General features: G+C 43.4%; 2 protein-coding genes across 2 annotated transcripts in view; both read left to right on the top strand.

Annotated features, from left to right (window-relative positions):
* Window positions 1-13,814, top strand: part of LOC120021252 (serine/threonine-protein kinase ULK1-like) — a 49,553-nt gene extending 35,739 nt beyond the window's left edge. The window contains exons 16-26 of the mRNA XM_038964922.1: window positions 710-844; window positions 4,230-4,384; window positions 4,872-5,122; window positions 5,274-5,577; window positions 8,293-8,415; window positions 8,628-8,812; window positions 9,002-9,180; window positions 9,397-9,515; window positions 9,725-9,882; window positions 10,330-10,465; window positions 10,904-13,814. Coding sequence (XP_038820850.1) covers window positions 710-844; window positions 4,230-4,384; window positions 4,872-5,122; window positions 5,274-5,577; window positions 8,293-8,415; window positions 8,628-8,812; window positions 9,002-9,180; window positions 9,397-9,515; window positions 9,725-9,882; window positions 10,330-10,465; window positions 10,904-10,959 — 1,801 coding nt within the window. The 3' untranslated portion in view covers window positions 10,960-13,814. The remainder of the gene's footprint in view (window positions 1-709; window positions 845-4,229; window positions 4,385-4,871; window positions 5,123-5,273; window positions 5,578-8,292; window positions 8,416-8,627; window positions 8,813-9,001; window positions 9,181-9,396; window positions 9,516-9,724; window positions 9,883-10,329; window positions 10,466-10,903) is intronic.
* A 4,331-nt stretch (window positions 13,815-18,145) lies between these two features.
* Window positions 18,146-24,469, top strand: LOC120021239 (ubiquitin-conjugating enzyme E2 G1-like). The gene is made up of 6 exons (XM_038964911.1): window positions 18,146-18,381; window positions 18,885-18,987; window positions 21,861-21,958; window positions 22,472-22,650; window positions 22,913-23,029; window positions 23,226-24,469. The coding sequence occupies exons 1-5, from the start codon at window positions 18,339-18,341 to the stop codon at window positions 22,997-22,999; spliced, it is 510 nt and encodes a 169-aa protein (XP_038820839.1). The 5' UTR covers window positions 18,146-18,338; the 3' UTR covers window positions 23,000-23,029; window positions 23,226-24,469.
* Window positions 24,470-24,471: the final 2 nt, after the last annotated feature.

Genomic DNA, 24,471 nt, shown 5'->3' with positions numbered 1-24,471 from the left:
GAGCTCATGTTGCGCAACATTTCTATAGGCTATGCAATTGTGTGAGAGAACAGAGTTTTGATGGCCTCAATTAAAAAGAGCATGATCCCATTCTACAGGCTAGGCCTACTACAGTGCATTCGGAAAGTATTCAGATCCCTTGACTTTTTCCACGTTTTGTTACGTTCCAGCCTTATTCTAAAATGTAGTAAATGATTTGTTTTCCTCATCAATCTACACAGCAAAAAATAAATATATATATTTTTTTTAAAGCAGTGAGCCAATATGTTTTCAGCTCTTATTTCCATGACTGATTTAAAACTATTTTTCTCTCTGCAGCAGTGAGCAATATTTTTGGAACATCAAATAGCAATAAAATTGCATTATCAAATCGGAATCTATATAGAATTGTGATAATCGTGAGAATCACAATACACATTGTATCAGCACCTAAGTATCGTGATAATATCGTGTCATGAGGTCCCTGGCAATTCCCAGCCCTTTTCAGTAGGTCAAGCTGATCATCATCATCTCCCCTCTCTACCAAAGCAATCACAAATCAAGGGCTCACATTGCTCTTTCTCTCTCTATCTTTCACTCTCACTATTACATAATGTTTTGTCTGTTACTATTCTCTCAGTATTTTTGCTGTTTCACTCGCTTTGTTAATGCATTGATTAGACAGGGAATGGTTAAACGTAGCTAACTCCCGCTTTCTCTCTTCTTTCAGTCGGCCAAGTGAGTTCTCTGGCAGTAACTGTGGTAACTACGGTCAGTCGGTGCCCATTCCCGTTCCCACTCAGGTCCCCAACTACCAGCGCATGGAGCAGAACCTTCATTCCCTCAGCCATGATGGCTCCCCACAGTCAGTATATACATACACTGAGTGTACAAGACATTAAGGACACCTTCCTACTATTGAGTTGCACACACCCCATTTTGCCCTCAGAACAGCCTCAATTCGTCAGGGCATGGACTCTACATGGTGTCGAAAGTGTTTCACAGGGATGCTGGCCCACAGGGATGCTGGCCCAAGTTGGCTGGATGTCCTTTGGGTGGTAGACCATTTCTGATACACACTGAAGCTGTTGAACGTGAGAAAACCAGCAGCGTTGCAGTTCTTGATGGTGCCGGAGGAGATGGCTGCCATTTTACGGTCCCCTAACCAATTGTGCTATTGTGTGTGTTTTTTCGGGTTATTTGTAACTTATTTTGTACATAATGTTTCTGCCACTGTTTCTTATGACCGAAAAGAGCTTCTAGATATCAGGACAGTGATTACTCACCTCGTACTGGAAGAAGATTTTTTCTGTAACGAGTCTGATGCAAAGGATTTATTTCAGACACCCGACAAGGCCCCCATCCCCGTCATTCGCAGGAGAAAGAGACAGAGATATCGGGGACGTAGGCCCAGGTGCCTTGTTAGGATCCGACGGCGAGTGGGTAATCTGCCTTTACCATCGGTCCTATTAGCCAACGTACAATCATTGGATAATAAAATAGACGAACTACGATCATGTATATCCTACCAACGGGACAATAAAAACTGTAATATCTTATGTTTCACTGAGTCGTGGCTGAACGACGAGATGAATAACATACAGCTGGTGGGTTGTACGATGTATCGGCAGGATAGAACAGCCGTCTCTGGTAAGACAAGGGGTGGCGGTCTATGTATATTTGTAAACAACAGCTTGTGCACAAAATGTAATAGTAAGGAAGTCTCGAGGTTTTGGTGGAGTATCTCATGATAAGCTGTAGACCACACTATTTACCAAGAGAGTTTTCATCTATGTTCTTCGTAGCTGTCTATTTACCACCACAAACCGATGCTTTCACTAAGTCCGCACTCAAATGCTCATACAGGCGGCGTTCCTAGTGGCCGGGGACTTTAATGCAGGCAAACTTAAATCCGTTCTACCTAATTTCTACCAGCATGTTAAATGTGCAACCAGAGGGGGGAAAAACACCTTTAGACCACCTTTACTCGACATACAGAGACGCGATTTAAAGCTCTCCTTCGCCCTCCATTTGGCAAATCTGACCATAATCCTATCCTCCTGATTCCTGCTTACAAGCAAAAACTAAAGGACGTGTACTCCGAGCATGCGCGGACCAACTGGCAAGTGTCTTCACTGACATGTTCAACCTGTCTCAGACTGAGTCTGTAATACCAACATGTTTCAAGCAGACCACCATAGTCCCTGTGCCCAAGAACACTAAGGCAACCTGCCTGAATGACTATCGCCCCGTAGCACTCACGTCTGTAGCCATGAAGTGCTTTGAAAGGCTGGTCATGGCTCACATCAACAACATCATCCCAGAAACCTTAGACCCACATCATTTGCATACTGCTCCAACAGATCCACAGATGATGCAATCTCTATTGCACTCCACACTGCCCTTTCCAACCTGGACAAAAGGAACACCTATGTGAGAATGCTAAGGACCCTGGGACAAAACACCTTCTGCAACTGGATCCTGGACTTCCTGACGGGACGCCCCCAGGTTGTAAGGGTAGGTAGCAACACATCCGCCACGCTGTTCCTCAACTCAGGGGCCCCTCTGGGGTACGTGCTCAGGCCCCTCCTGTACTCCCTGTTCTCTCATGACTGCACGGCCAGGCATGACTCCAACACCATCGTTATGTTTGCCAATGACACAACAGTCGTTGTGAAAACATATTGGTTCACAATTTTTTTAAATATATATATATATATATATATATTTTGCTGTGTAGATTGATGAGGAAAACTAATACATTTAATACAGTCGTAGACCTGATCACCGACAATGATGATGATGATCAGAGACCTGGCTGTGTGGTGCCAGGACAACAACCTCTCCCTCAACGTGATCAAGACAAAGATGATGATTGTGGACGACAGGAAAAGGAGGACCGAGCACGCCCCCATTCTCATCGAGAGGGCTGAAGTGGAGCAGGTTGAGAGCTTCAAGTTCCTTGGTGTCCACATCACCAACAAACTATCATGGTCCAAACACACCAAGACAGTCATGAAGAGGGCACACCAAAGCCTATTCCCCCTCAGGAGACTGAAAAGATTTGGCATGGATATTCAGATCCTCAAAAAGTTCTACAGCTGCACCATCGAGAGCATTCTTACGGGTTGCATCACTGCCTGGTATGGCAACTGCTCGGCCTCCAACCGCAAGGCAATACAGAGGGTAGTGCATACGGCCTAGTACATCACTGCGGCCAAGCTTCCTGCCATCCAGGACCTCTATACCAGGAGGTGTCAGAGGAAGGCCCTAAAAATGCCACCCTAGTCATAGACTGTTCCCTCTGCTAATGCATGACAAGCGGTACCGGAGCGCCAAGTCTAGGTCCAAAAGGCTTCTTAACAGCTTCTACCCCCAAGTCATAAGACTCCTGAACAGCTAATCAAATGCCTACCCAGACTATTTGCATTGCCCCCCCCCCCCCCCCCCCTCTTTTTACTCTGCTGCTACTCTCACTTTAACTCTACCTACATGTACATATTACCTCAATTACCTCAATTACCTCGACTAACCGGTGCCCCCGCACATTGACTCTGTACCGGTACCCCCTGTATATAGCCTCGTTACTGTTATTTTACTGCTGCTCTTTAATTATTTGTTACTTAGATTTTTTATTTTATTTTTACTTGTCTATTTTTTTTACTTAACATTTTTCTTAACTGCATTGTTGGTTAATGGCTTGTAAGTAAGCATTTCACTGTAAGGTCTACAGCTGTTCTATTCGGCGCATGTGACAAATTAAATTTGACAAACCTGTGCGCCTGGAACCTACTAACATAACCTGTTCAAAGGCACTTAACTCTGTGCTAGAGGCGTTACTACAGACCCTGGTTCGATTCCAGGCTGTATCACAACCGGGCGTGATTGGGAGTCCCATAGGGCGGCGCACAATTGGCCCAGCGTCGTCCGGGTTAGGGTTTGGCCGGGGTAGGCCGTCATTGTAAATAAGAATTTGTTATTAACTTAATAAAAATGTAAAATACAATTCATCGACACTGATTGAAGTGGATTTAACAAGTGACATCAATAAGGGATCATAGCTTTCACCTGGTCAGTCTGTCATGGAAAGATCAGGTGTCCTTAATGTTTTGTACACTCAGTATACATGCATTACTTACACACACAAGCTTATATAAACACACAGTCTCTTCTGTGGTGCAGTAGTAACATTGCTAGCTTGGAGATAACAGGGAATATTGTCTTTGACTATGTTCCTCCCCCTGCCACAGACTGTCTACTCTGGTGCGCGGCTGCAGCAGCAATAGTTCCCTGGGATTCGGAAGGACTGGCCCATCGCTGCCTTACCCAGGAGGCCACGGGACCTTGGCTGGGCCCTGCAGGCTGTCTGTAGGAGGGGCCAGACCCTTCCAGCTTTCTCCTCAAGGTATGTCTGCCAGAGTGCATTGATGTGTCAAAATGTCCCCTCTTCTTTCTTTCCTCTCCTTCTTTTTTCTTGTCCCCCTCTCTCGTCTCCCTCTGTGTCTGAAATGGGCACCATCCCTGAGCTGCCAGGGCAAGCACGCCCGTTGGACACGGGCAGCGGGGGGTCACGGGGCGGAGGTGGGAATCCGGGGTTCCCCTCCCTCCTTCCCTGTCCGTCGCTCCAAATTTTGGGCTGATTGTTTTAGTGTTTTGTTAGTGGTGGAAATGGTTAAACTGGTCAGGGGCATTGGGGAGTTGCTCTGTAGTAGACCAAGGCTATTCACTTCCTGTTGTCTTGATCAGAGGGGTTTTAACCTGACTTAAAGGAACCATCACCTTTTAGATGTTTTACTTCCCTGTGTCTTTCCTTCAGCTGTATAGTTAGTAACACATCTTGATAATGTAAAGATAACATTGTGCTGTAACTTCTAACCCCTGTCCATCTCCAGCTCTCCAATTCCCCGACACACGGCCTCCCCCTCAGCAGCAAGGCCTGGGCACCCGGCTCCACAGCGCCCCCTGTCTCCTGGGGGCCACTAGTGGTGGCGGCAGGCAGAAGATCAGGAAGCAGCACTCTGACCCCGTGGTGGTCAGCCTGCAGGCAGGCAAGATGGCTATGCGGCCCCTGCACTCCTCCCCCAGGCTGAGTGAACTCATGCAGCGCAGCCCCCTCCCCACCATCCTGGGATCCCCCTCTAGAGTGAGTTCATGTTTTGGACACAGCTAGTACAACGCCTGTGTTTGAGGAAACTGAACTATTCAGCAATTGTACTATTGCTTTAAACAATCAATTCCACTGTCTATAGTCTCTCGACTCTACTTTGCATCTGACACTGATATCCTGTCCACAGGCCATACCACCCTTTGAGTTCCCCAAACCTCCCAGCTCCCCCAACCTGGTGACTTTCTTGGCCCAGCAGGGTCTGATTCTAGCCCCGCCCGGCAGCAGGGCTGCCTCAAACCCCAGGTACCCAGGACAGCCGCCTACTGGCCAGCTTGGGAAATACAGCCAGAGGACTACAGAAGACAACAAGAGCTTCGGCAGGTCTCAGAGTGCAGGTCGTCTGTCTGACATGCTGCTGATGGCTGCGTTTGGAGGACCGCTGGGGGAGCACGGCAGCAGTGAGAACCTCAGCTCAAACAGAGACATCACAGGTGAGCATAGTAGACCTATTCACCAAGTTTTACCCTTCAGTAATTGTCTACCTGAATGACTAAAGCATAAAGAGCTGTTATATTCACCAACCGAGGTTGACTAGATAGTTAATATCACAGTGACTTACTCGGTTTTTCCTTTGTGTGGATGTGGGTCACTCCGTATAGATCTGTTTGGGGGTTAGAACTTGGCGCTTCCAAGGTCAGCAGAGCTGTGCATATTTCCTCTCTTATTTTTTTAGACTGGGGTCACAGTATCAATTGGGTGAAGTTCCACAGGACTCAATTCCAACACAAAAACGTTTTAATGGGTGACTGCGCTTCCTGATTTGACCTTGTGTTGGTGGTTCATTAAGAAACGCTAGCAGCAATGACTGAAGCCAAACGAGTTGTCTTGGGGATGTGGTTTGATGTGGGTGTGTTATGTTCGAATATCGTATCATGGCAGGTACTGTTGTTTGTCCCTATTGAATCACCGTAGCAACAACATGGCCAGCCACTTCCTCGAAATAATAACTTCCTTAAAATCTATCATGAAGGGAAAGTCTGGCTGCGAGCTGAGAACTGGTTTCTGAGAACAATAACATGTCTACAACTTCAACTGCAAGCTGCCAAACTATCTTAAAAAAGCACAAGCTACGCACTATTTATCAGTGCCCAAAATCAATTGCTAGCTAGCTAAGTTCCAACTTGTGTGTTTGTCAATGAAGCTAGCAAGTACGGTAGTAGCTAGCAGGCACATTCAGTAGCTTTGGTTTATCAAGTCACTGGCGAGTGATGGCGTTTGTGCTTCGGCGCCGTTTTTATATACAGTGGGGAGAACAAGTATTTGATACACTGACGATTTTGCAGGTTTTCCTACTTACAAAGCATGTAGAGGTCTGTCATTTTTATCATAGGTACACTTCAACTGTGAGAGACGGAATCTAAAACAAAAATCCAGAAAATCACATTGTATGGTTTTTAAGTAATTAATTTGCATGCATGCATCCCCCGAAACACCACCCTGCCAAGCCGCCCTGCCTCTTGACACACTGCTCGCTTAACCCAGAAGCCAGCCGCACCAATGTGTCGGAGGAAACACCGTACAACTGGCGACCGAGTCCATGCTCCCAGCCTGCCGCAGGAATCACTGAAGAGCGATGGGACAAAGACATCCCGGCCGACCAAACCCTCCCCTAACCCGGACGACGCTGGGCCAAAGGTGCGTCGCCTCATAGGTCACAGCCGGCTGCGACACAGCCCGGGATAGAACCCGGATCTGTAGTGACGCCTCAAGCACCGCAGTGCCTTAAACCGCTGCGCCACCACTAGAACTTTCTCACTACCTATGACCAGAGTGTGTGTCTGTCTGACAGTGTTGTATAGGGAATAATGTTACAAAACAGGTTGCGGGTGGACACAAAATGCTTGCAAATGGGTTTTGGAATATTGACAAGTTGCAGTTTTGATACAAATGCGCTCTGATCATCTCAATTCTAATTTTGCCCCAGAAAGTGGCAGACTCGAGTGATTGGCACTATCAAACATCAGCAAGTGAGCACTCCATAAAGGGCTTAAGGGTTCTTTCAACATAACATTGGTGAGGTGTTGTCTTATGTAAACAAGCCTGAGGCGCCGTGTAATGGGCAGGTCTGTCTCACTGTCTGGAGGTTCTGGCTGCTATGATTGGATAGAGCACGCACAGCGCAATCAGCACAGCTGATTATCTCATATTAGTGGGCATGGGCAAATGGGCATGATTGTATCCATACCCACCCCTCCAGTAAGTCGTGACAAACTCACTTACAAAACTCAGTTTTAGACGAGACTGACTTTATGACCAAAATTATCCTATGTACACTTTGTAGTCAATTTTGACAATATTTTCGGACTCATATCGATCAAATCAAATCAAATGTATTTATATAGCCCTTCGTACATCAGCTGATATCTCAAAGTGCTGTACAGAAACCCAGCCTAAAACCCCTAACACCAAGCAATGCAGGTGTAGAAGCACGGTGGCTAGGAAAAACTCCCTAGAAAGGCCAAAACCTAGGAAGAAACCTAGAGAGGAACCAGGCTATGAGGGGTGGCCAGTCCTTTTCTGGTTGTGCCGGGTGGAGATTATAACAGAACATGGCCAAGATGTTAAAATGTTCATAAATGACCAGCATGGTCAAATAATAATAATCATAGTTGTCGAGGATGCAGCAAGCCAGCACCTCAGGAGTAAATGTCATTTGGCTTTTCATAGCCGATCATCGATGCCACATAGGCCATTTAAAACCAGAGAAGTTGGTTCTAAGGTGATGAGGACTGTTGTATTTTTTTAAAGAATTATGTATTCTTTTTTGTTTTTGCTCAATCTGATTGGGTGGGCCTGGCAGGGCCCCAGTGGGTGGGGATGTGCCACCCAGGCCCACCCAAGCCTACTCCTCCGCTCTAATAGAACATTCCTTTTTTCTATAGGAACTGAAATGTGTTTCTACAGCTCACACGTGGGTGCGTAGAGAAACATTATGTTTCAAATATCCCTGTTATAGGTTTTGAATGGGGAAGGTAACGGTTGTACGTATACTGGTCTGATAATAATATGGGCAAACAGGACTTTTAAAGCAGTAACACTAATTACCAGGGTAAATTACTAACTTGCTCCACTGCATGTAGCTTGGTCATTACCGTGATTCATCCTCCCTGTGTTATGTCTGGTGAGTTCTGTGTCTCTGTCCTCAGCACCCTCTGGTGGTGGAGCCATGGCAGCAGGCTCAGCCCACCCAGCCCAGGTGGTGTTCACTGTGGGCTCCCCACCCAGTGGCAGCATCCCTCCACAGCCCTCCAGGACCAGACAGTTCTCAGGTGAGATGATTGGCTCAGCAGCTAGGTGTCATTGCTCCGCACAGCATCCAAATACATTATAGTGTCCTAGGGATGCTGATCTTAGTGGCAATGATATGCACAATACACTACTCTGTGTAAGTTAAACAACTGTCAGTTTAGACTAAGTGCCATCAAGGGCCTGTTCTGAGGTACTTTCCATGCTCTAACCACAATACCACTTATTTCTATAGCAGGCTCCTCCAGCTCCATAAGCCCAGTGGGGTCCTTCACCAGCCGATTTCAGACAGGTACCTATCTGGATGGCTTTGAGGGTCCTTCCAGACCACGCTACAGCTTCACAGACCCAATTACAGCCAACATGGGGGGACCTGTTAGCTTCCTGGCCCCTGAGCTGCCAGAGGAGACCCTGATGGAGGTGAGAGGAGGAGTAGGGGTTGGGAGGTGGGGTTGCTGCTGTCTGTTTCTCTGAGTTTGTATCTGCATGTTTTTTCTGTCCATCTCGGTCTCTGTTTTGAAGAACGCCCATCTCCCTGTAGGCTATATTTTATGACGTTCAATGTGCGTGACCTTGTCTCACTCTCTCCATCTGTCTGTCTGAGTGCAGCAGGAGCACACAGACACCCTGAGGAGCCTGCGCTTCACCCTGGACTTTGCCTGCTGTCTGATGGAGGTGGCAGGGGTCAGGGGGGCTGGGGCGAAGCACGGGGACACATCCCCGCCCTCCCTCCTGCAGCAGCAAAGCCTAGTGGCTGACCAGATCAGCTCCCTCAGCCGGGAGTGGAGGTGAGAGCCACCAGCTAGTGAAGCTAAACCATTGTTACTGAAACAACTTTGTCTAGAGTCTTTCCTTTTCATGGAATATGAGATCTTTACAAATGGATGATAAAAGCGAGTCAGACTTGGTTACTGTTCACTTTGAGATTCAGAGACACTTTGCAATGACTGTAGCGTCAGCTACAAATCATGACTCTGATCTGTGTGCGTGTGTGTGTGTCTCAGCTATGCGGAGCAGCTGGTGTTGTACATGAAGACTGCAGAGCTTCTGTCATCTGCCTTGCACACAGCCATGGAGCGCGTCAAACAGGGAAAACTGTACCCCTCTGCTACTGTCAAACAAGGTGAGACCCAACAACTTTAGAACACGGCTGATTAAAAGCCAACATTTAGGATAAGGATATAACATTACACTCAAATGGCAGATGTATCATTAAAAAATGTTTTATTGAGCCCAACCCTGCTGTGGAGTAGGACTGCTCTCTCTCTCTCTCTATTTCCAACGTGAACACTGCTCCACTCTCAGCCCTCTCCTCTGTGACTGTGTGTTTAGTGGTCAAGAGGCTGAACGAGCTGTACAAGTCCAGCGTGTCGTCCTGCCTCTCCCTCAACGCACGGCTGGAGCATTTCTTCTCCCGCAAGCACCGTCTCATGGACCACGTCAATACCATCACCGCCGAGAGGCTGCTGTTTAGCCACACTGTTCAGATGGTAAGGGAGACACTGTGTTTAGCTCAACTGTTTCTGTCGTGTCAGCATCTGGGGCCATGTGTATCAAGCTTCTCAGAGAAGGAGGGCTTATCTAGGATCCGGTCCATGTAATCTTTTTCATTGTAACCTAAAAGGCTAAACTGATCCCAAATCAGCACTCCTACTCTGAGATGTTTTATACGGCCCCTGATCTCTTCTTCGCCCTCTACTCGGCTTGTGGTTGACCCGTTGCACCATTTATACAGCTACATGTTTAAGATCACTGTATATAGTGTGTTGCTGTAGTAAGGTGATATTTAAATAATTGCTCTTTGCTATTATTCAGCCATACTGCCAAATGGAATCCCATGCTGTATTCAAACCCATATACAAACCTTTATCGTGCCATTTTTCCTCTCTCCTCCCTGACCCCCCCCCCCCCCCCCCCCCCCCCCCCCCCCCCCCCAGGTGCAGGCTGCTGCTCTGGATGAGATGTTCCACCAGGGAGAGACGTCGGTGCTGCGCTACCACAAGGCTCTGCTGCTGATGGAGGGCCTGTCCCTGCTCCTCACCGAGCAAAACGACATCCTCAGCGTCAACAAGTGTGAGTCACCTCAGAACTTTCACCTCTGACCCACCACATCCATTAAGCCTGAACTGCAGTAGCGTATCTGTTAGTTTTTTTTTACATTTTACAATGTAGTAATTTTGCAGACTCTTATCCAGAGCGACTTACAGGAGATAGTTAGGGTTAAGTGCCTTGCTCAAGGGCACATTGCCAGATTTGTTCACCTTGTCGGCTCGGGGATTTGAACCTGCGTCCTTTCTGTTCATCTCTGTCTGGCCCAACACTCGAACCACTAAGCTACCTGCCTCTAGGCTACCTGTATAAAACATGACTTTATTTCCATGACTACACAGGTAATTACAAGGTAATTGGACACTTTTGGCTGTTCTTTTTTACTTACTGGTAGCTTTGTGAGTTGTCCCTTTCACAACATCAATCAATGAATAAGACTACTTCTACTTTCTCTCTCGGCAGGTAAGGAATGCATTGAGCGTCGCCTCACAGCTCTGCAGTCAGGGCTATGTGTTTGAGGACTCTGCTCAGCACCCGTGATGCTGCTATGCTATGATGTCACTCATTCTGGACTGGCACTACCATGCCCAATCAACCTCCCAACCAACTCCGTATCTTCCCCCCACCCTCTAGTTTCCATGGAGATGTCAGCCGGTGGGGGGGGGTTGTTAAGAAGGGCCTGTAGTCTGGAATGGGTAGACTCTGGACTGGTGGTTTCTGTGTCTGCCCCACCACCAAGCACTCTTAGGTGAACTGATGTTGGAGATGAAGGGCTTGTGAGGGGGCAACTACACACTCCTCTGTGTGTCAGACAGGACCCCACTAAACGGACTGACTCTCTGCAGAGCCACACACAGCCCCTTACCGTCTGGAACGCTACCCTGACCAATCACAGTCAAGCTGTCTGCAGGACGATGCTACTGCAGTCACAGTCTCGCTCCATTTAATCCTGTCAGTAATTCAGCGCAAAGCAATCACAAATGAACCTTCACTCCTAAGACATGAAGTCTCACTATATAAGAAGCCACTCAGTGTAAAAATATAATATATATCTTTTTTGGTGTGTTTTTCAGGGAAACCAGAAGAGTTTAAGAATGTTAACCCAATTGCATGGCCTGTCACAGCCCACTGGCCTGTTTGTGTACATTTTGAGTTGTATGTAGAAAATAGGTCATTTTAAGTTATGGACCTTACCTGTGATAGAACCATATATAGGTGCTGTTACAGAAGTGTTTTACTTTATTTATCCCTGTCTATGACACTTTATTGATGCTTCATTTGCCATATTAAGAATGAGAATGTGGCCCAGTAGGTAGATTGTTGGACCATAGACAGGAGAATCTAGAATGGTTTGCTGTCTGTGCCACTGGGCCTTTGACAGGATATTAAATATGGACAGGAAATGGGCCTCGCTGAGCATTTCCCTTTGACCAGTGTTTGATATGGCAGCCATGTTGGAAGAACAGCTGGAACCACATACTCCCCATTCAGCTTTTTAGTCAGAGTGCTTGAGATGAATCATCATCATCTTAATATTATTTCCTAAAGTTGTTCTTAACCAGTAAAAATCCAGGAATATCACTTTGTAGACAAATTAGACAAAGGAATATTGCCCAAATTGGAAAAGAAACCAATTGCCACTGATCTCTGACCAAACACGTGAGAATTAGTTGAGCTTTATTTATTTCATATTTTCCCATTCAAACCTCTTATGGAGTACAGCCGTCACAATCAGTTTCAATGTAGGTCTGCTTGTAAAACTTGCAGTAGAGTTGCCGGACTGGACTACACCTGTCAATGACTACTGGTGTTATTGCACTGTGTTGAGGTTTATCAGTACTGTACAGAAAGAAGAGGGCGGGGGGGTGAGTTATAAGATGTACATGAAACATATATGTTCCATTTTTCATGTACATGCTTGGAGAGAATTTTGTTTTGGGAGTTATTTCTATGGTTTTTATTGTAGTTTTAGGCAGTTTTGTGTTAGATTTATTCATTGTCAGATGTTGAAGTGTGATGGTTGTCTTAATCTTGACAGGGAAATGTCATAAGCTATTAAACTTTGAAAGGTGCCTTTGAAGAAGAAGGAAAAAAAGAAGAAAAATGCTAAATGTGTAAACTGAAAAAATATTTTTGTTGTATTGAGTAGCCAAACTGAGGAGTGATGCTTGTGTTGGATTTTGAAAAGCAGTACAGTTTATTGAATTGTAGTGGATCGGTTGTGTAATTTATATTAGAGGTGGGTGGATATATCCCTAACCACAGCTTGTATCCTCAACAATAACCAATAGGGGATGGACAAAATATCTCACTGTGCAATGGACCGGTGGTTAGAGGCAACCTATATGCACTCGAAGAAGTTTGTGTGTTTTGTGTGAATCTGTTTGAAAGAGTGAATGAATGGCTTTTATATTTCCTCACTACAGGGAACTAACAGAAACAAGAGCGGGGGAGCATTTTCCCCTGTGAAGATTGTCTGAATATTCTGGTTTGCCCATAGATGCTTTCTTGCCTTTTTCCTTTCACCAGTCAGCAAAATATACCAAAAAATAAATCACTCTGAAATTCTGCTACACAAGCATACAGAGTTAAATGTCTAGTTTATATTATACATCCTAGATGAATGATGTGGTCATGTCTAGTGACTCATGACTTATCATCACCTTATCAGTTGTTATAAAATGGGAAATGTTCAATGACTGGCTGGTAGCAAGGCAATGGTAGACCTTTTAGTTTTTTTTTTATATACATGTGTCACGTGTGTCACTATATACATGTGTGTATATACATGCAGCCATCCTAATGTTGTGTAAGAATCTAAAGCAACACATGTCATGTAAGTCACTCTGTAGAAGAATGACAACTTACAAGGCGGGTTGATTGAAAAGGCCCATGAAGTAAAAGCTTGATCTGCACTCCAGTGCTTGCTTACGTGACACTAATGATATCACTGAAAACAAGGTTTTGCCAACTTAAGACGTTTGCAGTTTTGCTTTTGGCTTTATAAATGCAGTACACCTGAAAGTTTCTTCCACACTGCTGATTTGAATATTGACCATACTATCTCAGTATCACTTGTACATAAGAATAGTAAATGAAGTTATTTCTCTGAATGTGTATATATAACAAAGCATGGACAGAATTTCCCCACCCATCCAAAGAAAAGTATTAGAAATAGAAACTTTCCCTACTATCAATTCTAGACTGTTGTTGGAGCTATATCTCTGACTGTACATTTAAGCCTGTAAAAAGGAAAAAAAACTATACACACTATTACAATGTCTGTGAACATTTCTCGTTTGAAAGGCACTGCAGAAATAAAATTGTGAAAGGAATTAGGTTGTGTATGTTGATTTTTACTGGTGGTTCTTTCTTGAAAATAAAAGAGTTTCATACTTCTGGAGGTGAGGTACAAAATGTCTAAATTATTTGAAAGGATGTTAATAGCTTACTTCTACAATTATTACGTTGATATGCTAATTGTAACCATTGGCATGTTACAATTTCAAGGTGTCTTTAGTGGTAGCCATGCAAACAGCAGCACTTGTTTGCGCTTGCACCAATGACCGTATGGCAGGGTTCATCAACTACAGTAGATTCAACTGCGGGATGCTTATTAAAAAAAAGATTGTACCATATTTTCAGGGGGCCGGAACATAATTACAAATTTATACAAATTGACCACAAAAAGGCCAAACAGATATACACTGAACAAAAATATCAACTGTTGGTTCCATGTTTCATAAGTTGAAATAAAATATCCCAGAAATGTTCCATTCAAACAAAAAACGTATTTCTCTCAGATGTTGTGTACAAATTTGTTTACATCCCTGTTAGTGAGCATTTCTCCTTTGCCAAGATAATCCATCCAGTTGACAGGTGTGGCATATCAAGAAGCTGATTAAACAGCACGATCATTACACAGGTGAACCTTGTGCTGGGGACAATAAAAGGCCACTCTAAAATGTGCAGTTTTGTCACACAACACAATGCCACAGATGTCTCAAGTTTTGAGGGAGCTGATGAAACTGGGTTTGCACACCTGAAGAATGTTTGCACAAACTGTCAGAAACCGTCTCAAGCAAGCTCATCTGCGTGCTCGTCGTCCTCACCAGGTTCTTGACCTGACTGCAGTTCGGCGTCATGACCGTCTTCAGTGGGCCTTCGATGGATGAATCCCGGTTTCAACTGTACCGGGCAGATGGCAGATAGTGTGTATGGTGTCATGTGGGCGAGCGGTTTGCTGATGTTAGCATTGTGAACGGAGTGCTCCATGGTGGTGGTGGGGTTATGGCATAAGCTACAGACAACGCACACAATTGCATTTTATCGATGGCAATTTGAATGCACAGAGATAACGTGACGAGATCCTGAAGCCCATTTTCGTGCCATTCATCCGCCGCCTTCACCTCATACTTAAGCATGATAATGCACGGCCCCATGTCGCAAGGATCTGTACACAATTCCTGGAATCTGAAAATGTCCCAGTTCTTCCATGGCCTGCATACTCACCAGACATGTCACCCATTGAGCATGTTTGGGATGCTCTGGGTTGACATATACAATAGCGATTTCCAGTTCCCGCCAATATCCAGCAACTTGGCTCAGCCATTGAAGGAGAGTGGGATAACATTCCACAGGCCACAATCAACAGCCTGCGCTGCATGAGGCAAAATGTTGTCACACCAGACACTGACTGGTTTTCTGATCCATGCACCTATCTTTTTTTAAATTAGGAATGTAGTGAAGTAAAAGTTGTAAAAAAATATAAATAGTAAAGGTACCCCAAAAAACTACTTAAGTAATACTTTAAAGTATTTTTACTTAAAGTACTTTACACCACTGCCTGGATTCACCTGGTCAGTCTATGTCATGGAACAAGCAGGTGTTCTTAATGTTTTATATACATAGTGTATGTGATCATAAAAAAATGTAAGCAAGGTTCAAAATTATTGTTTTAGTCAAATATTACACTGAACAAAAATATAAACGCAACAATTTCAAAGATTTTACTGTTACAGTTCATATAAGGAAATCAGTCAATTGAAATGAATGCATTAGGCATTAATCTATGGATTTCACATGACTGGGAATACAGATACGCATTTGTTGGTCACAGATACCTTAAAAAAAAGAATGTACTTTTTAGTCTACATTTTCCCAAAAGTACTTGTTACATTTTGAATGCTTAGCAGGATAGGAAAATAGTCAAGTATGACAATTGGGTACTTTTTCTACCACTGAATCCAGGTGAAAGCAATAATCCCTTATTGATGTCATTTTTAAAATCCACTTCAATCAGTGTAGATCAGGGCTCTCCAACCCTGTTCCTGGAGAGCTACCCTCCTGTGGGTTACAACAGAATACAACAGGTGTAGAATTTACAGTGAAATGCTTACTTACAAGCCCTTAACCAACAATGCAGTTTTAAGAAAAATAAGTGTGAAGAAAGTATTTACTAAAATAAACTGAAGTTAAAAAAAATAATACATGTGTATATATATAGAAGGAAATAAATAATTCAAGAGCAACAATAAAATTAAAAGAGCAACAATAAAACAATAGTAGCGAGGCTATATACAGGTGTACTAGATTAGGGTTGGAATGAAAACCTACAGGACAGTAGCTCTCCAGGAACAGGGTTAAAGAGCCCTAGTGTCAATGAAGGGGAGGAGACTGGTTAAAGAAGGATTTTTAAGCCTTGAGACAATTGAGACATGGATTGTGTATGTGTGCCACTCAGAGGGTGAATGGGCCAGACAAAAATGTAAATGCCTTTGAACGGGGTATGATAGTGAGTGCCAGGCGCACAGGTTTGTGTCATGAACTGCAATGCTGCTGGGGTTTTCATGCTTAACCGTTTCCTGTCTGTATCAAGAATGGTCCACCATAGAGACTAACATGGGAACAGGATCAACAGTCTACAGCAGGGATCATCAACTACATTCAGCCGCGGGCCATTTTTTTTCTTGAGCAGATGGTCAGGGGGCCGGAACATAATTAAAAATAATTTGTAGACAAAAAATTGACCACAAGAAGTCCAAACAGATAAATCTTGCTTACATTTGTATACGATCACATATATCTCTTATGTGTGGGAATACTTTGGATGAGATTTCCTAAATTAAAATCCCTTGGAGCTGGTGTTTTAACAGTCCTTTCTGTCTACCATTATATTTTATTATAAAAAAAAAAAGTTAGTTTTGTTTTGCCCAGAATACTTGAGGGACCAAATAAAATTACCCTTGGGCCAAATTCGGCCTGTGGGCTGCCAGTTTGGGAACCCTGGTCTAAAGGAACAGGTAGTACAGTATAAAATACGTTTTTGGGGCGGAAATGTGTCATGTGTGGAGCATTATTTGTTGCTCCACACATGATCAAATAGGCTACAACTGGGGGGAAAGCGACCTGAAGCTGCATAGCAAGCCCAATTGTTCGCATATTTAACTAAACCCGTGCCATCTGAGGTGAAGAGTGAAATAAAACCAGACTGACATATGTATTTTTTATGTTCATGTTGTAAATGTAAATGTGTTGTAAATGTTCATATGTGGCAATGCTCAGCTGTAGGCTACAGATTTATGCCGGTGCTGTGCTGAGCAGACCATCCTGCTGGGGTCTCTGTCCTCATCCAGCCTTAATCGATATACATTTAGGTCATATATACTGACCAAAAATGTAAAGGCAACATGCAACAATTTCAAAGATTTTACTGAGTTACAGTTCATATAGGGAAATCCGTCAATTGAAATAAATCCATTAGGCCCTAATCTATTGATTTCACATGACTCGGCCTTGGAGGGCATAGGCCCACCCACTTGGTAGCCAGGCCCACCCACTGGGGAGCCAGGTCCAGCCAATCAGAATGAGTTTTCCCCCACAACAGTGTTTTATTAAGGACAGAAATACTTCTCAATTTCTGGGATTTTTTATTCCAGCTCATGAAATGTGGGACCAACACTTTACATGTTGTGTTTATATTTTTGTGCAGTGTAGAATACCCTCTTATCCAGAGTGACTTAGGCCTACAGTCAGTGCATTTAACTAAAATAGGTGAGACAACCACATATCACAGTCGCATATTGCATTACTGAAATTATTTTAAGTACTTCCTAAACAAACACAGCCTACATATTTCTATGTGCAAAAAATGAGCACGGGATGGGACTGGATTGGTTTTTATCAGGAAGGAACAAGAATGTTCCGGTGTTATAGAAATGTTGCGGGATCAGGACAGAACAGGAAAACAATTGACAGGACAGTAATGAATTTTAACCCCCGTGTCAACTTCTACTCCACCACCCAAAGGACATCCAGCCAACCTGACACAAGTGCATTGGAGTCAACATGGGCCTGTGGAACGCTTTCGACACCTTGTAAAGTCCATGCCCCCAACGAATTAAGGCTGTTCTGAGGGCAAAAGTGACGGTGAACTGAATATTAGGAAGGTGTTCCTAATGTTTAGTGTACTTGGTGTATATCTCTATTAGGTGTGGGAATACTTTGGAACCGATTTACAACATTAAAATCACTTGGCGATTATTTGCTTGTGTTTTTACAGTCTTATATGTACAACAATAAACCAAATCATAAACAATTTGTTTTGCTCAGAAAATGTTATGTCAAAATAAAAACACTTGCACAGTTGGGTAACCCTGATGTAGGCTTGCACCTCCCTCTCTCTTGACGAGTAGGGCGCATGCGGTGTATGGGGATTTTGCTAGCCTAGCTGTAGGAAGCTGTGCCTCTCTGTGTGAAACGATCAACCAATAGGGCCTTGTTGAAACATCGGTAACAAGCTAGCTAGGTCTCTCTCTCTCCAATTCTTTGTTCTGTTATATTTTATGTTAGAGGCAGTTCAGGTCGTTGTCTTTATAGGTAGGCTAATCCACATAAAATGACCGATCAATCATCACTGTTGCTTCGAAAACAACTGGCAGGTAAGCTAGCACCTAACGTTAGCTAAATTAAGCCGAGTTGAACAAGTGTAGTAGTTACCTGTAACTTGGCTAGCTAGTGGCCAACTTGGCTAGCTTGTAGTCAAATAATGTTTGTTTTACTTGTATTTAAATGTCAACGTAGCTACGGCTAGTACGCAATGCAAATTCCCAGCTGGTGTATGTTTAGCTAGCTAACGCGTGACATACCATTTTGCTAACCAGTTAAAGTTAACTAGCTAGCAAAACACAACAGTGGTGGTGACGTTATGTTCGCTAACTAAGACTTGTAGAAGTGTGCCATTTATGTAATCGTAGCCACACGTCTAGGTAATTTCCTCAAGCTAAATAACATTCAATGTTCATTTTAACTGGCCCGTTAGCTGAATTCTAGACTGACGTTTATGAAAAGCTTGACAACACGCATGACATGGCATCAAGTAGATCACACTTTCAGGGGTGGGTATTGGGTAATAATGTCCGCGTGTTTGTTTACCCCTTTTTAGAGCTCAACAAGAACCCTGTGGAGGGATTTTCTGCCGGTCTCATAGACGATGATAACATCCATCAGTGGGAGGTGGTTGTTATTGGCCCTCAAGATACATTATTGTGAGTGTTTTACAAATCTGCAATGTTTGTTGAAGGCATAACCTGGAGACCCCACGTTGAATTGCATTGGATTCAACGTTGGGGATAAATGAGCGTTAGGATCATGAAAGTTTACTCTTACGATCTCTACAAGCCAGAATATATATTGTATATTTACTTTACCAGTTGTCCATGTGGTTGGTCCTTTTGCAGGTAGGAATGAGACAATATATCCACATGAAAGAATAATTCCAACTTTTGTAAATGTGTTCAGATTTTCTATCACCTGAAGCATGTGCACAAGATGAAAAATACATGCACTAGGCATGCATACTTGCTGAGCTTGTGCAAGTGTTTACGTGATTCTGCCACATGCTTCAGGTGATAGAATTCTGAACTCACTACCAGCCCTTTAAAAAGTTAGTGTACAAGTGCATTCGGAAAGTTTTCAGACCCCTTCACTTTTTCCACATTTTGTTACCTTACAGCCTTATTCTAAAATTGATAAAATAAAATAAATTCCTCATCAATCTACACACAATACCCCACCTTATTTACATAAGTATTCAGACCCTTTCCTATGAGATTTGAAATTGAACTCGGGTACATCCTGTTTCCATTGATCATCCTTGAGATGTTTTTACAACTTGATTGGAGTCCACCTATGGTAAATTCAATTGATTGGACATTATTTGGAAAGGCACACACCTGTCTATATAAGGTCCCACAGTTGACAGTGCATGTCAGAGCAAAAACCAAGCCATGAGGTCGATGGAATCGGCCGTAGAGCTCCGAGACAGGATTGTGTCGAGGCACAGATCTGGGGAAGGATACCAAAACATTTATGCAGCACTGAAGGTCCCCAAGAACAGTGGCCTCATAATTCTGAAATGGAAGAAGTTTGGAACCCCCAAGACACTTCCTAGAGCTGGGCGCCCGGCCAAACTGAGCAATCGGGGGAGAAGGGCCTTGGTCAGGGAGGTGACCAAGAACCCGATTGTGTTCTTGGTCCAACAGGACAATGACCCTAAGTGCACAGCCAAGACAAGGCAGAAGTGGCTTCGGGACAAGTCTTTGATGAATGTCCTTGAGTGGCCCAGCCAGAGCCCGGACTTGAACCCGATCAAACATCTCTGGAGAGACCTGAAAATAGTTGTGCAGCAACGCTCCCCATCCAACTTGACAGAGCTTGAGAGGATCTGCAGAGAAAAATGGGAGAAACTCCCCAAATACAGGTGTGCCAAGCTTGTAGCATCATACCCAAGAAGACTCAAGGCTGTAATCGCTGCCAAAGGTGCTTCAACAAAGTACTGAGTAGAGGGTCTGAATACTTTTGTGAAAGTGATATTTCAGTTTGTTTAATACATTTTAGAATAAGGCTGTAACGTAACAAAATGTGGAAAAAGTCAAGGGGTCTAAATACTTTCCGAATGCACTGTACCTTTCATAACGTTTCCCCTAAGGTTATTAGCCTACCTCCTCTTTCTCTCCCTTGTTGCTACATTCCTTCCTCGCTTTCAACAGTTAAGGACAACAACTTATTTCATTTATCTTCGTCATTCTAATGACATCCTTGAATAATATAGGACTAGAAATATGCAGGAGGCTTTCACTTCTCTTCCAGATTGAATGGTTATGGGTCTGAATAAATTTCTGCTATAGCTTACCGTGCATTCGCTTTTCTTTCATACTATCCGTGAGTTTTATTGGCTGCTGTATTTAACATTCAGCAAAAAAGAGATTGCATCCCTCTTCGAATAGCCTATTGGTATAAGTTATGCCAAAAACAAATGTCCAGCAAGCTATTCTAGTCTAACTAGTTCTGCATGGGACTCCAAGTTTTTTAAGGAGAGACCAGCGGATCACAGGCACTTGCGTATAGGGCAAGAGACAGAGGCTATAAATTAGAAGGTTATTATGCATAACCCATCTTTAATTAGCTAAATATAAGGCTAATACTGCATTGAATTTATTACCTTAAGAGGTAGGCTAGGAGAACGTGCTCGCACGTGCACAGATTTAAAGCAACGATATTCGAGTGATAGGCTGTTTTAAAACTTTACAACAAAAAAAGGTGACCCCCGAAAGCCAGATGGAGATGGGTAAATTAGAAGCGCATTTGGTATTTATATTACTGTAGCATAGACTATGTTGCAGAAAATATAGGCCTACCAATCACAATAAAAAAAGTTCCCTTGATGAGATGATAGGTCTACATGCATTGTGACCTGCGCTCCATACTGAGATGTCTGTCCCCACCCTGAGTATTGATGATTCATCATGTAGAGGCCGTAGAAAAACCAGATTTGACAGCGCATATAATTTAACAGTTCCATTTCACGCCATGCTGTTCATAGAAATAATTTATTATCATTTACCGGTTTGTCAGTTATTTATCCAGTGAAAAGGGACTGGTTTTGGGCGGTAAATCTGTGTAACTGGGTACCTGCCATTCAACCCTATTATCTATGTTACCAGAGCCTCATCTTAATCTCGTCAAACTGTTTCTATGGTGGATTCTCGGCCGCAATTTATGGAATATGCCAAAACTTTGGAGATGGCAAAGTCAGAGATAAGCCAGTGGTTTCCATCAGTGGCAACGTTTTCCCTAAATCAATGCTTATGACAAATACAGAACCAGACATAGACCAATTCATGAATATGTATAAGTAGACTTCGTCATTCTTCGGAGGTAGAACCTAAATGTGCATTTCATCTCTAGGACAGGAAATTAAATAGTGGTGGCAACTTCCTCTGGGGGTGGGAGGGGTCCTTTTTAAGAAGAGGAATTGTATAAATAGGCGGGGTTTACTTTGTGTCTGTGGTAAATAGTGACGGGCACTTAGCACCTCCTATATGAGTGACACTAATTTTCTCATCTTGTCTCTTTACAGCGAGGGTGGTTTCTTTAAAGCCTACTTGACCTTTCCCCATGACTACCCACATAGGCCTCCAAAGATGAAGTTCATCACAGAAATATGGCATCCCAATGGTAAGTGGTTTCATTGATGAATCACCTTCGTCTCTTTCTGTGCTATTTACTCTCGGCCTTGCCATGGCACACCTCCTGCCTTCATCTCCTGCTCTGTGCTTGATCTCCAGGTGGTTCTAGGCCTTCCTCTTTTGTGTTTGCCTTGTGGGTTCCATGCTGGAGCCTGTTTTGTGATTGATTTGTTTCTTCTTAGTGTGTCCTATCCAGCTCCACTTCCTTCTCTCATTGTGCTTCCTATTGGGTCTTGTTTTGTAATTTCCCACAGCCTGATGTTGCTGATGTATTCTGGGAGTCTACTGGCCAGACACCATCTGAGACAGTGGTTAAATAATTACTTTAGTTTGTTCAGCATGTTCAAAGTGTTCTCCATGTTTCAGATCCATACAGAAAAATGGATTTGACATTTGAGTTGAAGATCTTCAGTTTTGTTCCATGTGCTATACAGCTGACGACTAAAGACCTGTGTGTTAGTAAGATGGTCAGCAGTTTATGATTCCTGTACTCCTCTTTCAGTTGCAAAGAATGGTGACGTGTGTATCTCCATCCTGCACGAGCCCGGAGAGGACAAGTTTGGCTATGAGAAGCCTGAGGAGCGCTGGCTGCCCATTCACACTGTAGAGACCATCATGATCAGTGTCATCTCCATGCTGGCCGACCCGAACGGCGACTCACCCGCCAATGTGGACGCAGCCGTAAGTCCCAGACTTACACCCTCGCAGACGGGGGAATTCAATGAGAAAAAGCTGAAACATCGCATATGGTGCTGTTTTTTTCTTGTTTTTATGGCCTCAACGAATTTATAGAAACAAGTGAAATGTCAGTGCTCATATAGTTTTTGACTTGATTTTGTAGAACAACATTTTTGATAGTAGTGCGGGATTATCTACCAGTTTAGTTGATTGTAGTGCTTGTGAAGCTCGAGTTTTTAATGTACAGTTGTGTTGTGCCCTGCAGAAAGAATGGAGAGAGGATCCTTGTGGAGAGTTCAAGAGGAAGGTGGCTCGCTGTGTACGAAAGAGTCAGGAGATGGCGTTTGACTAGGCCCCCTCCCCCACCATTGCCACACACCCAGTGAGTACCTTTCTGGATCCACACAGCGCTCGGCTATAATCTCACTCACGTTGCAGAATTTGAGACCCATTCAGTGCCTTGGCTGGATAGTACATCTTCAATTGTTTGTTTCCCTATCAGTCTTGATGCTGCTTTGATTATCGTTTCCCTTGATTTATATTTTGTCTGCAAGCTAATTGTTATTTTTTTTTGCTAGAATTTTAACATCGGGAGATCGATCATGTCACTCTTCAATAAAGACTTTTGCACCAGTGCTCTGCTCTTAGGAAGATGTGGAATAAAAAGCCAGCCCTTTTTCTTTAGTTGTGTAAATAGGGTCATCTCATTTCTTCTATGTGGATGTGTGGAGGAAAAAACATCCCCTCATGGTTATTGCCCAGTTCTCACCTTACTTATTTATTTAAATGATAATTATGACAACTCAAGATGTATGTTTTTGTTTTGAAGAGCTTATTCTTTATTTTCAACCTGCCACTGAGCCATCTACTTTTGACTTGTCTCTTATGCAATTGGAGTTTTGGAGCAATTGTGGTCAATGAAGAGATACCAACCAACAATGGCTATCGTTGCCCCCGTTCTTTACCTATGGAAGCCCATTCCTTCCAAAGTGTTCTGCAAAGTCCTTTCTCTCAAAAGGGTTAATACACTCTGCTGCCTTAAGTTGTTTCCCTGTTAGCTAAGGAAACTGTCTCCGGTGATGTCTGTTTTCTTCAATTTTTGATCAATAATTTTTTGGGGATAAACAAACCTAAGAATATTAGCATGAGGAAAATAATATTTTTTGTAATAAAGATCTCAGCTCTAATTGTATATGTAAATATTATGTACTGTATATCATAGATCTCAAGTTATGTCTTTTGGTTTTCCCCTTCATGTATTATCAGTGAAGTTTGTATACTTGATTTTCCTTGCTGTTAGTCTTGATTTCCTTCTAGGATATTTTTCAGGGACATGTGTTCAGTGTCATTTTTCCTTTGTCTATCCTTGTGTGATTAATTATTTAAGCTTTGGTCACCTGTTAACATCTACAGAAAGAAAAGTAATCACATTTCAGATGGTTGTAGTTTGTGTAGTCTCAAGGATGTGAATAAGGTGATGCCAGTTTTGGTTGAATGTCCACACCAGTATTGCCATTTTCTCCTGTGGAAGCAGATTACACTAGCCCTTTGCAACAGCACAATTTCTATCCACGAGGAGAAGCTTGAGTGTTACGCAAGTTATTCATGCAATGCAAAGGATCAAAATAATGAAAGTGGTGATGGATTGTTAGAACAAGCAATAAGACTTGTAGCTCAATAGTTTATTTAACTGATAGTACCAATAGTTATACCTATTCACCTGTGTGGAGTGAGGACTGGCATGAGTTGTGAAATCACAGGTTTTTACACCCACATTGTTTAACTTGAGCCCAATAAAGTTTTTAAAACAGTAATATCTTCATG

The sequence above is a fragment of the Salvelinus namaycush genome, chromosome 26 (genome assembly GCF_016432855.1).
Source record: "Salvelinus namaycush isolate Seneca chromosome 26, SaNama_1.0, whole genome shotgun sequence".
Taxonomy (NCBI): domain Eukaryota; kingdom Metazoa; phylum Chordata; class Actinopteri; order Salmoniformes; family Salmonidae; genus Salvelinus; species Salvelinus namaycush.
Note: the sequence above shows the minus strand (reverse complement) of the source record. Positions and strands in the feature narration are given on the sequence as shown.

Bases quoted from the DNA above. Each gene is read 5' to 3' on its own strand.
- LOC120021239 (XM_038964911.1), top strand. From the start codon at position 18,339: ATGACCGATCAATCATCACTGTTGCTTCGAAAACAACTGGCAG. The intron at 18,382-18,884 runs GTAAGCTAGCAC...ACCCCTTTTTAG, and splicing joins GCTTCGAAAACAACTGGCAG to AGCTCAACAAGAACCCTGTG. The intron at 21,959-22,471 runs GTAAGTGGTTTC...CTCCTCTTTCAG, and splicing joins AGAAATATGGCATCCCAATG to TTGCAAAGAATGGTGACGTG.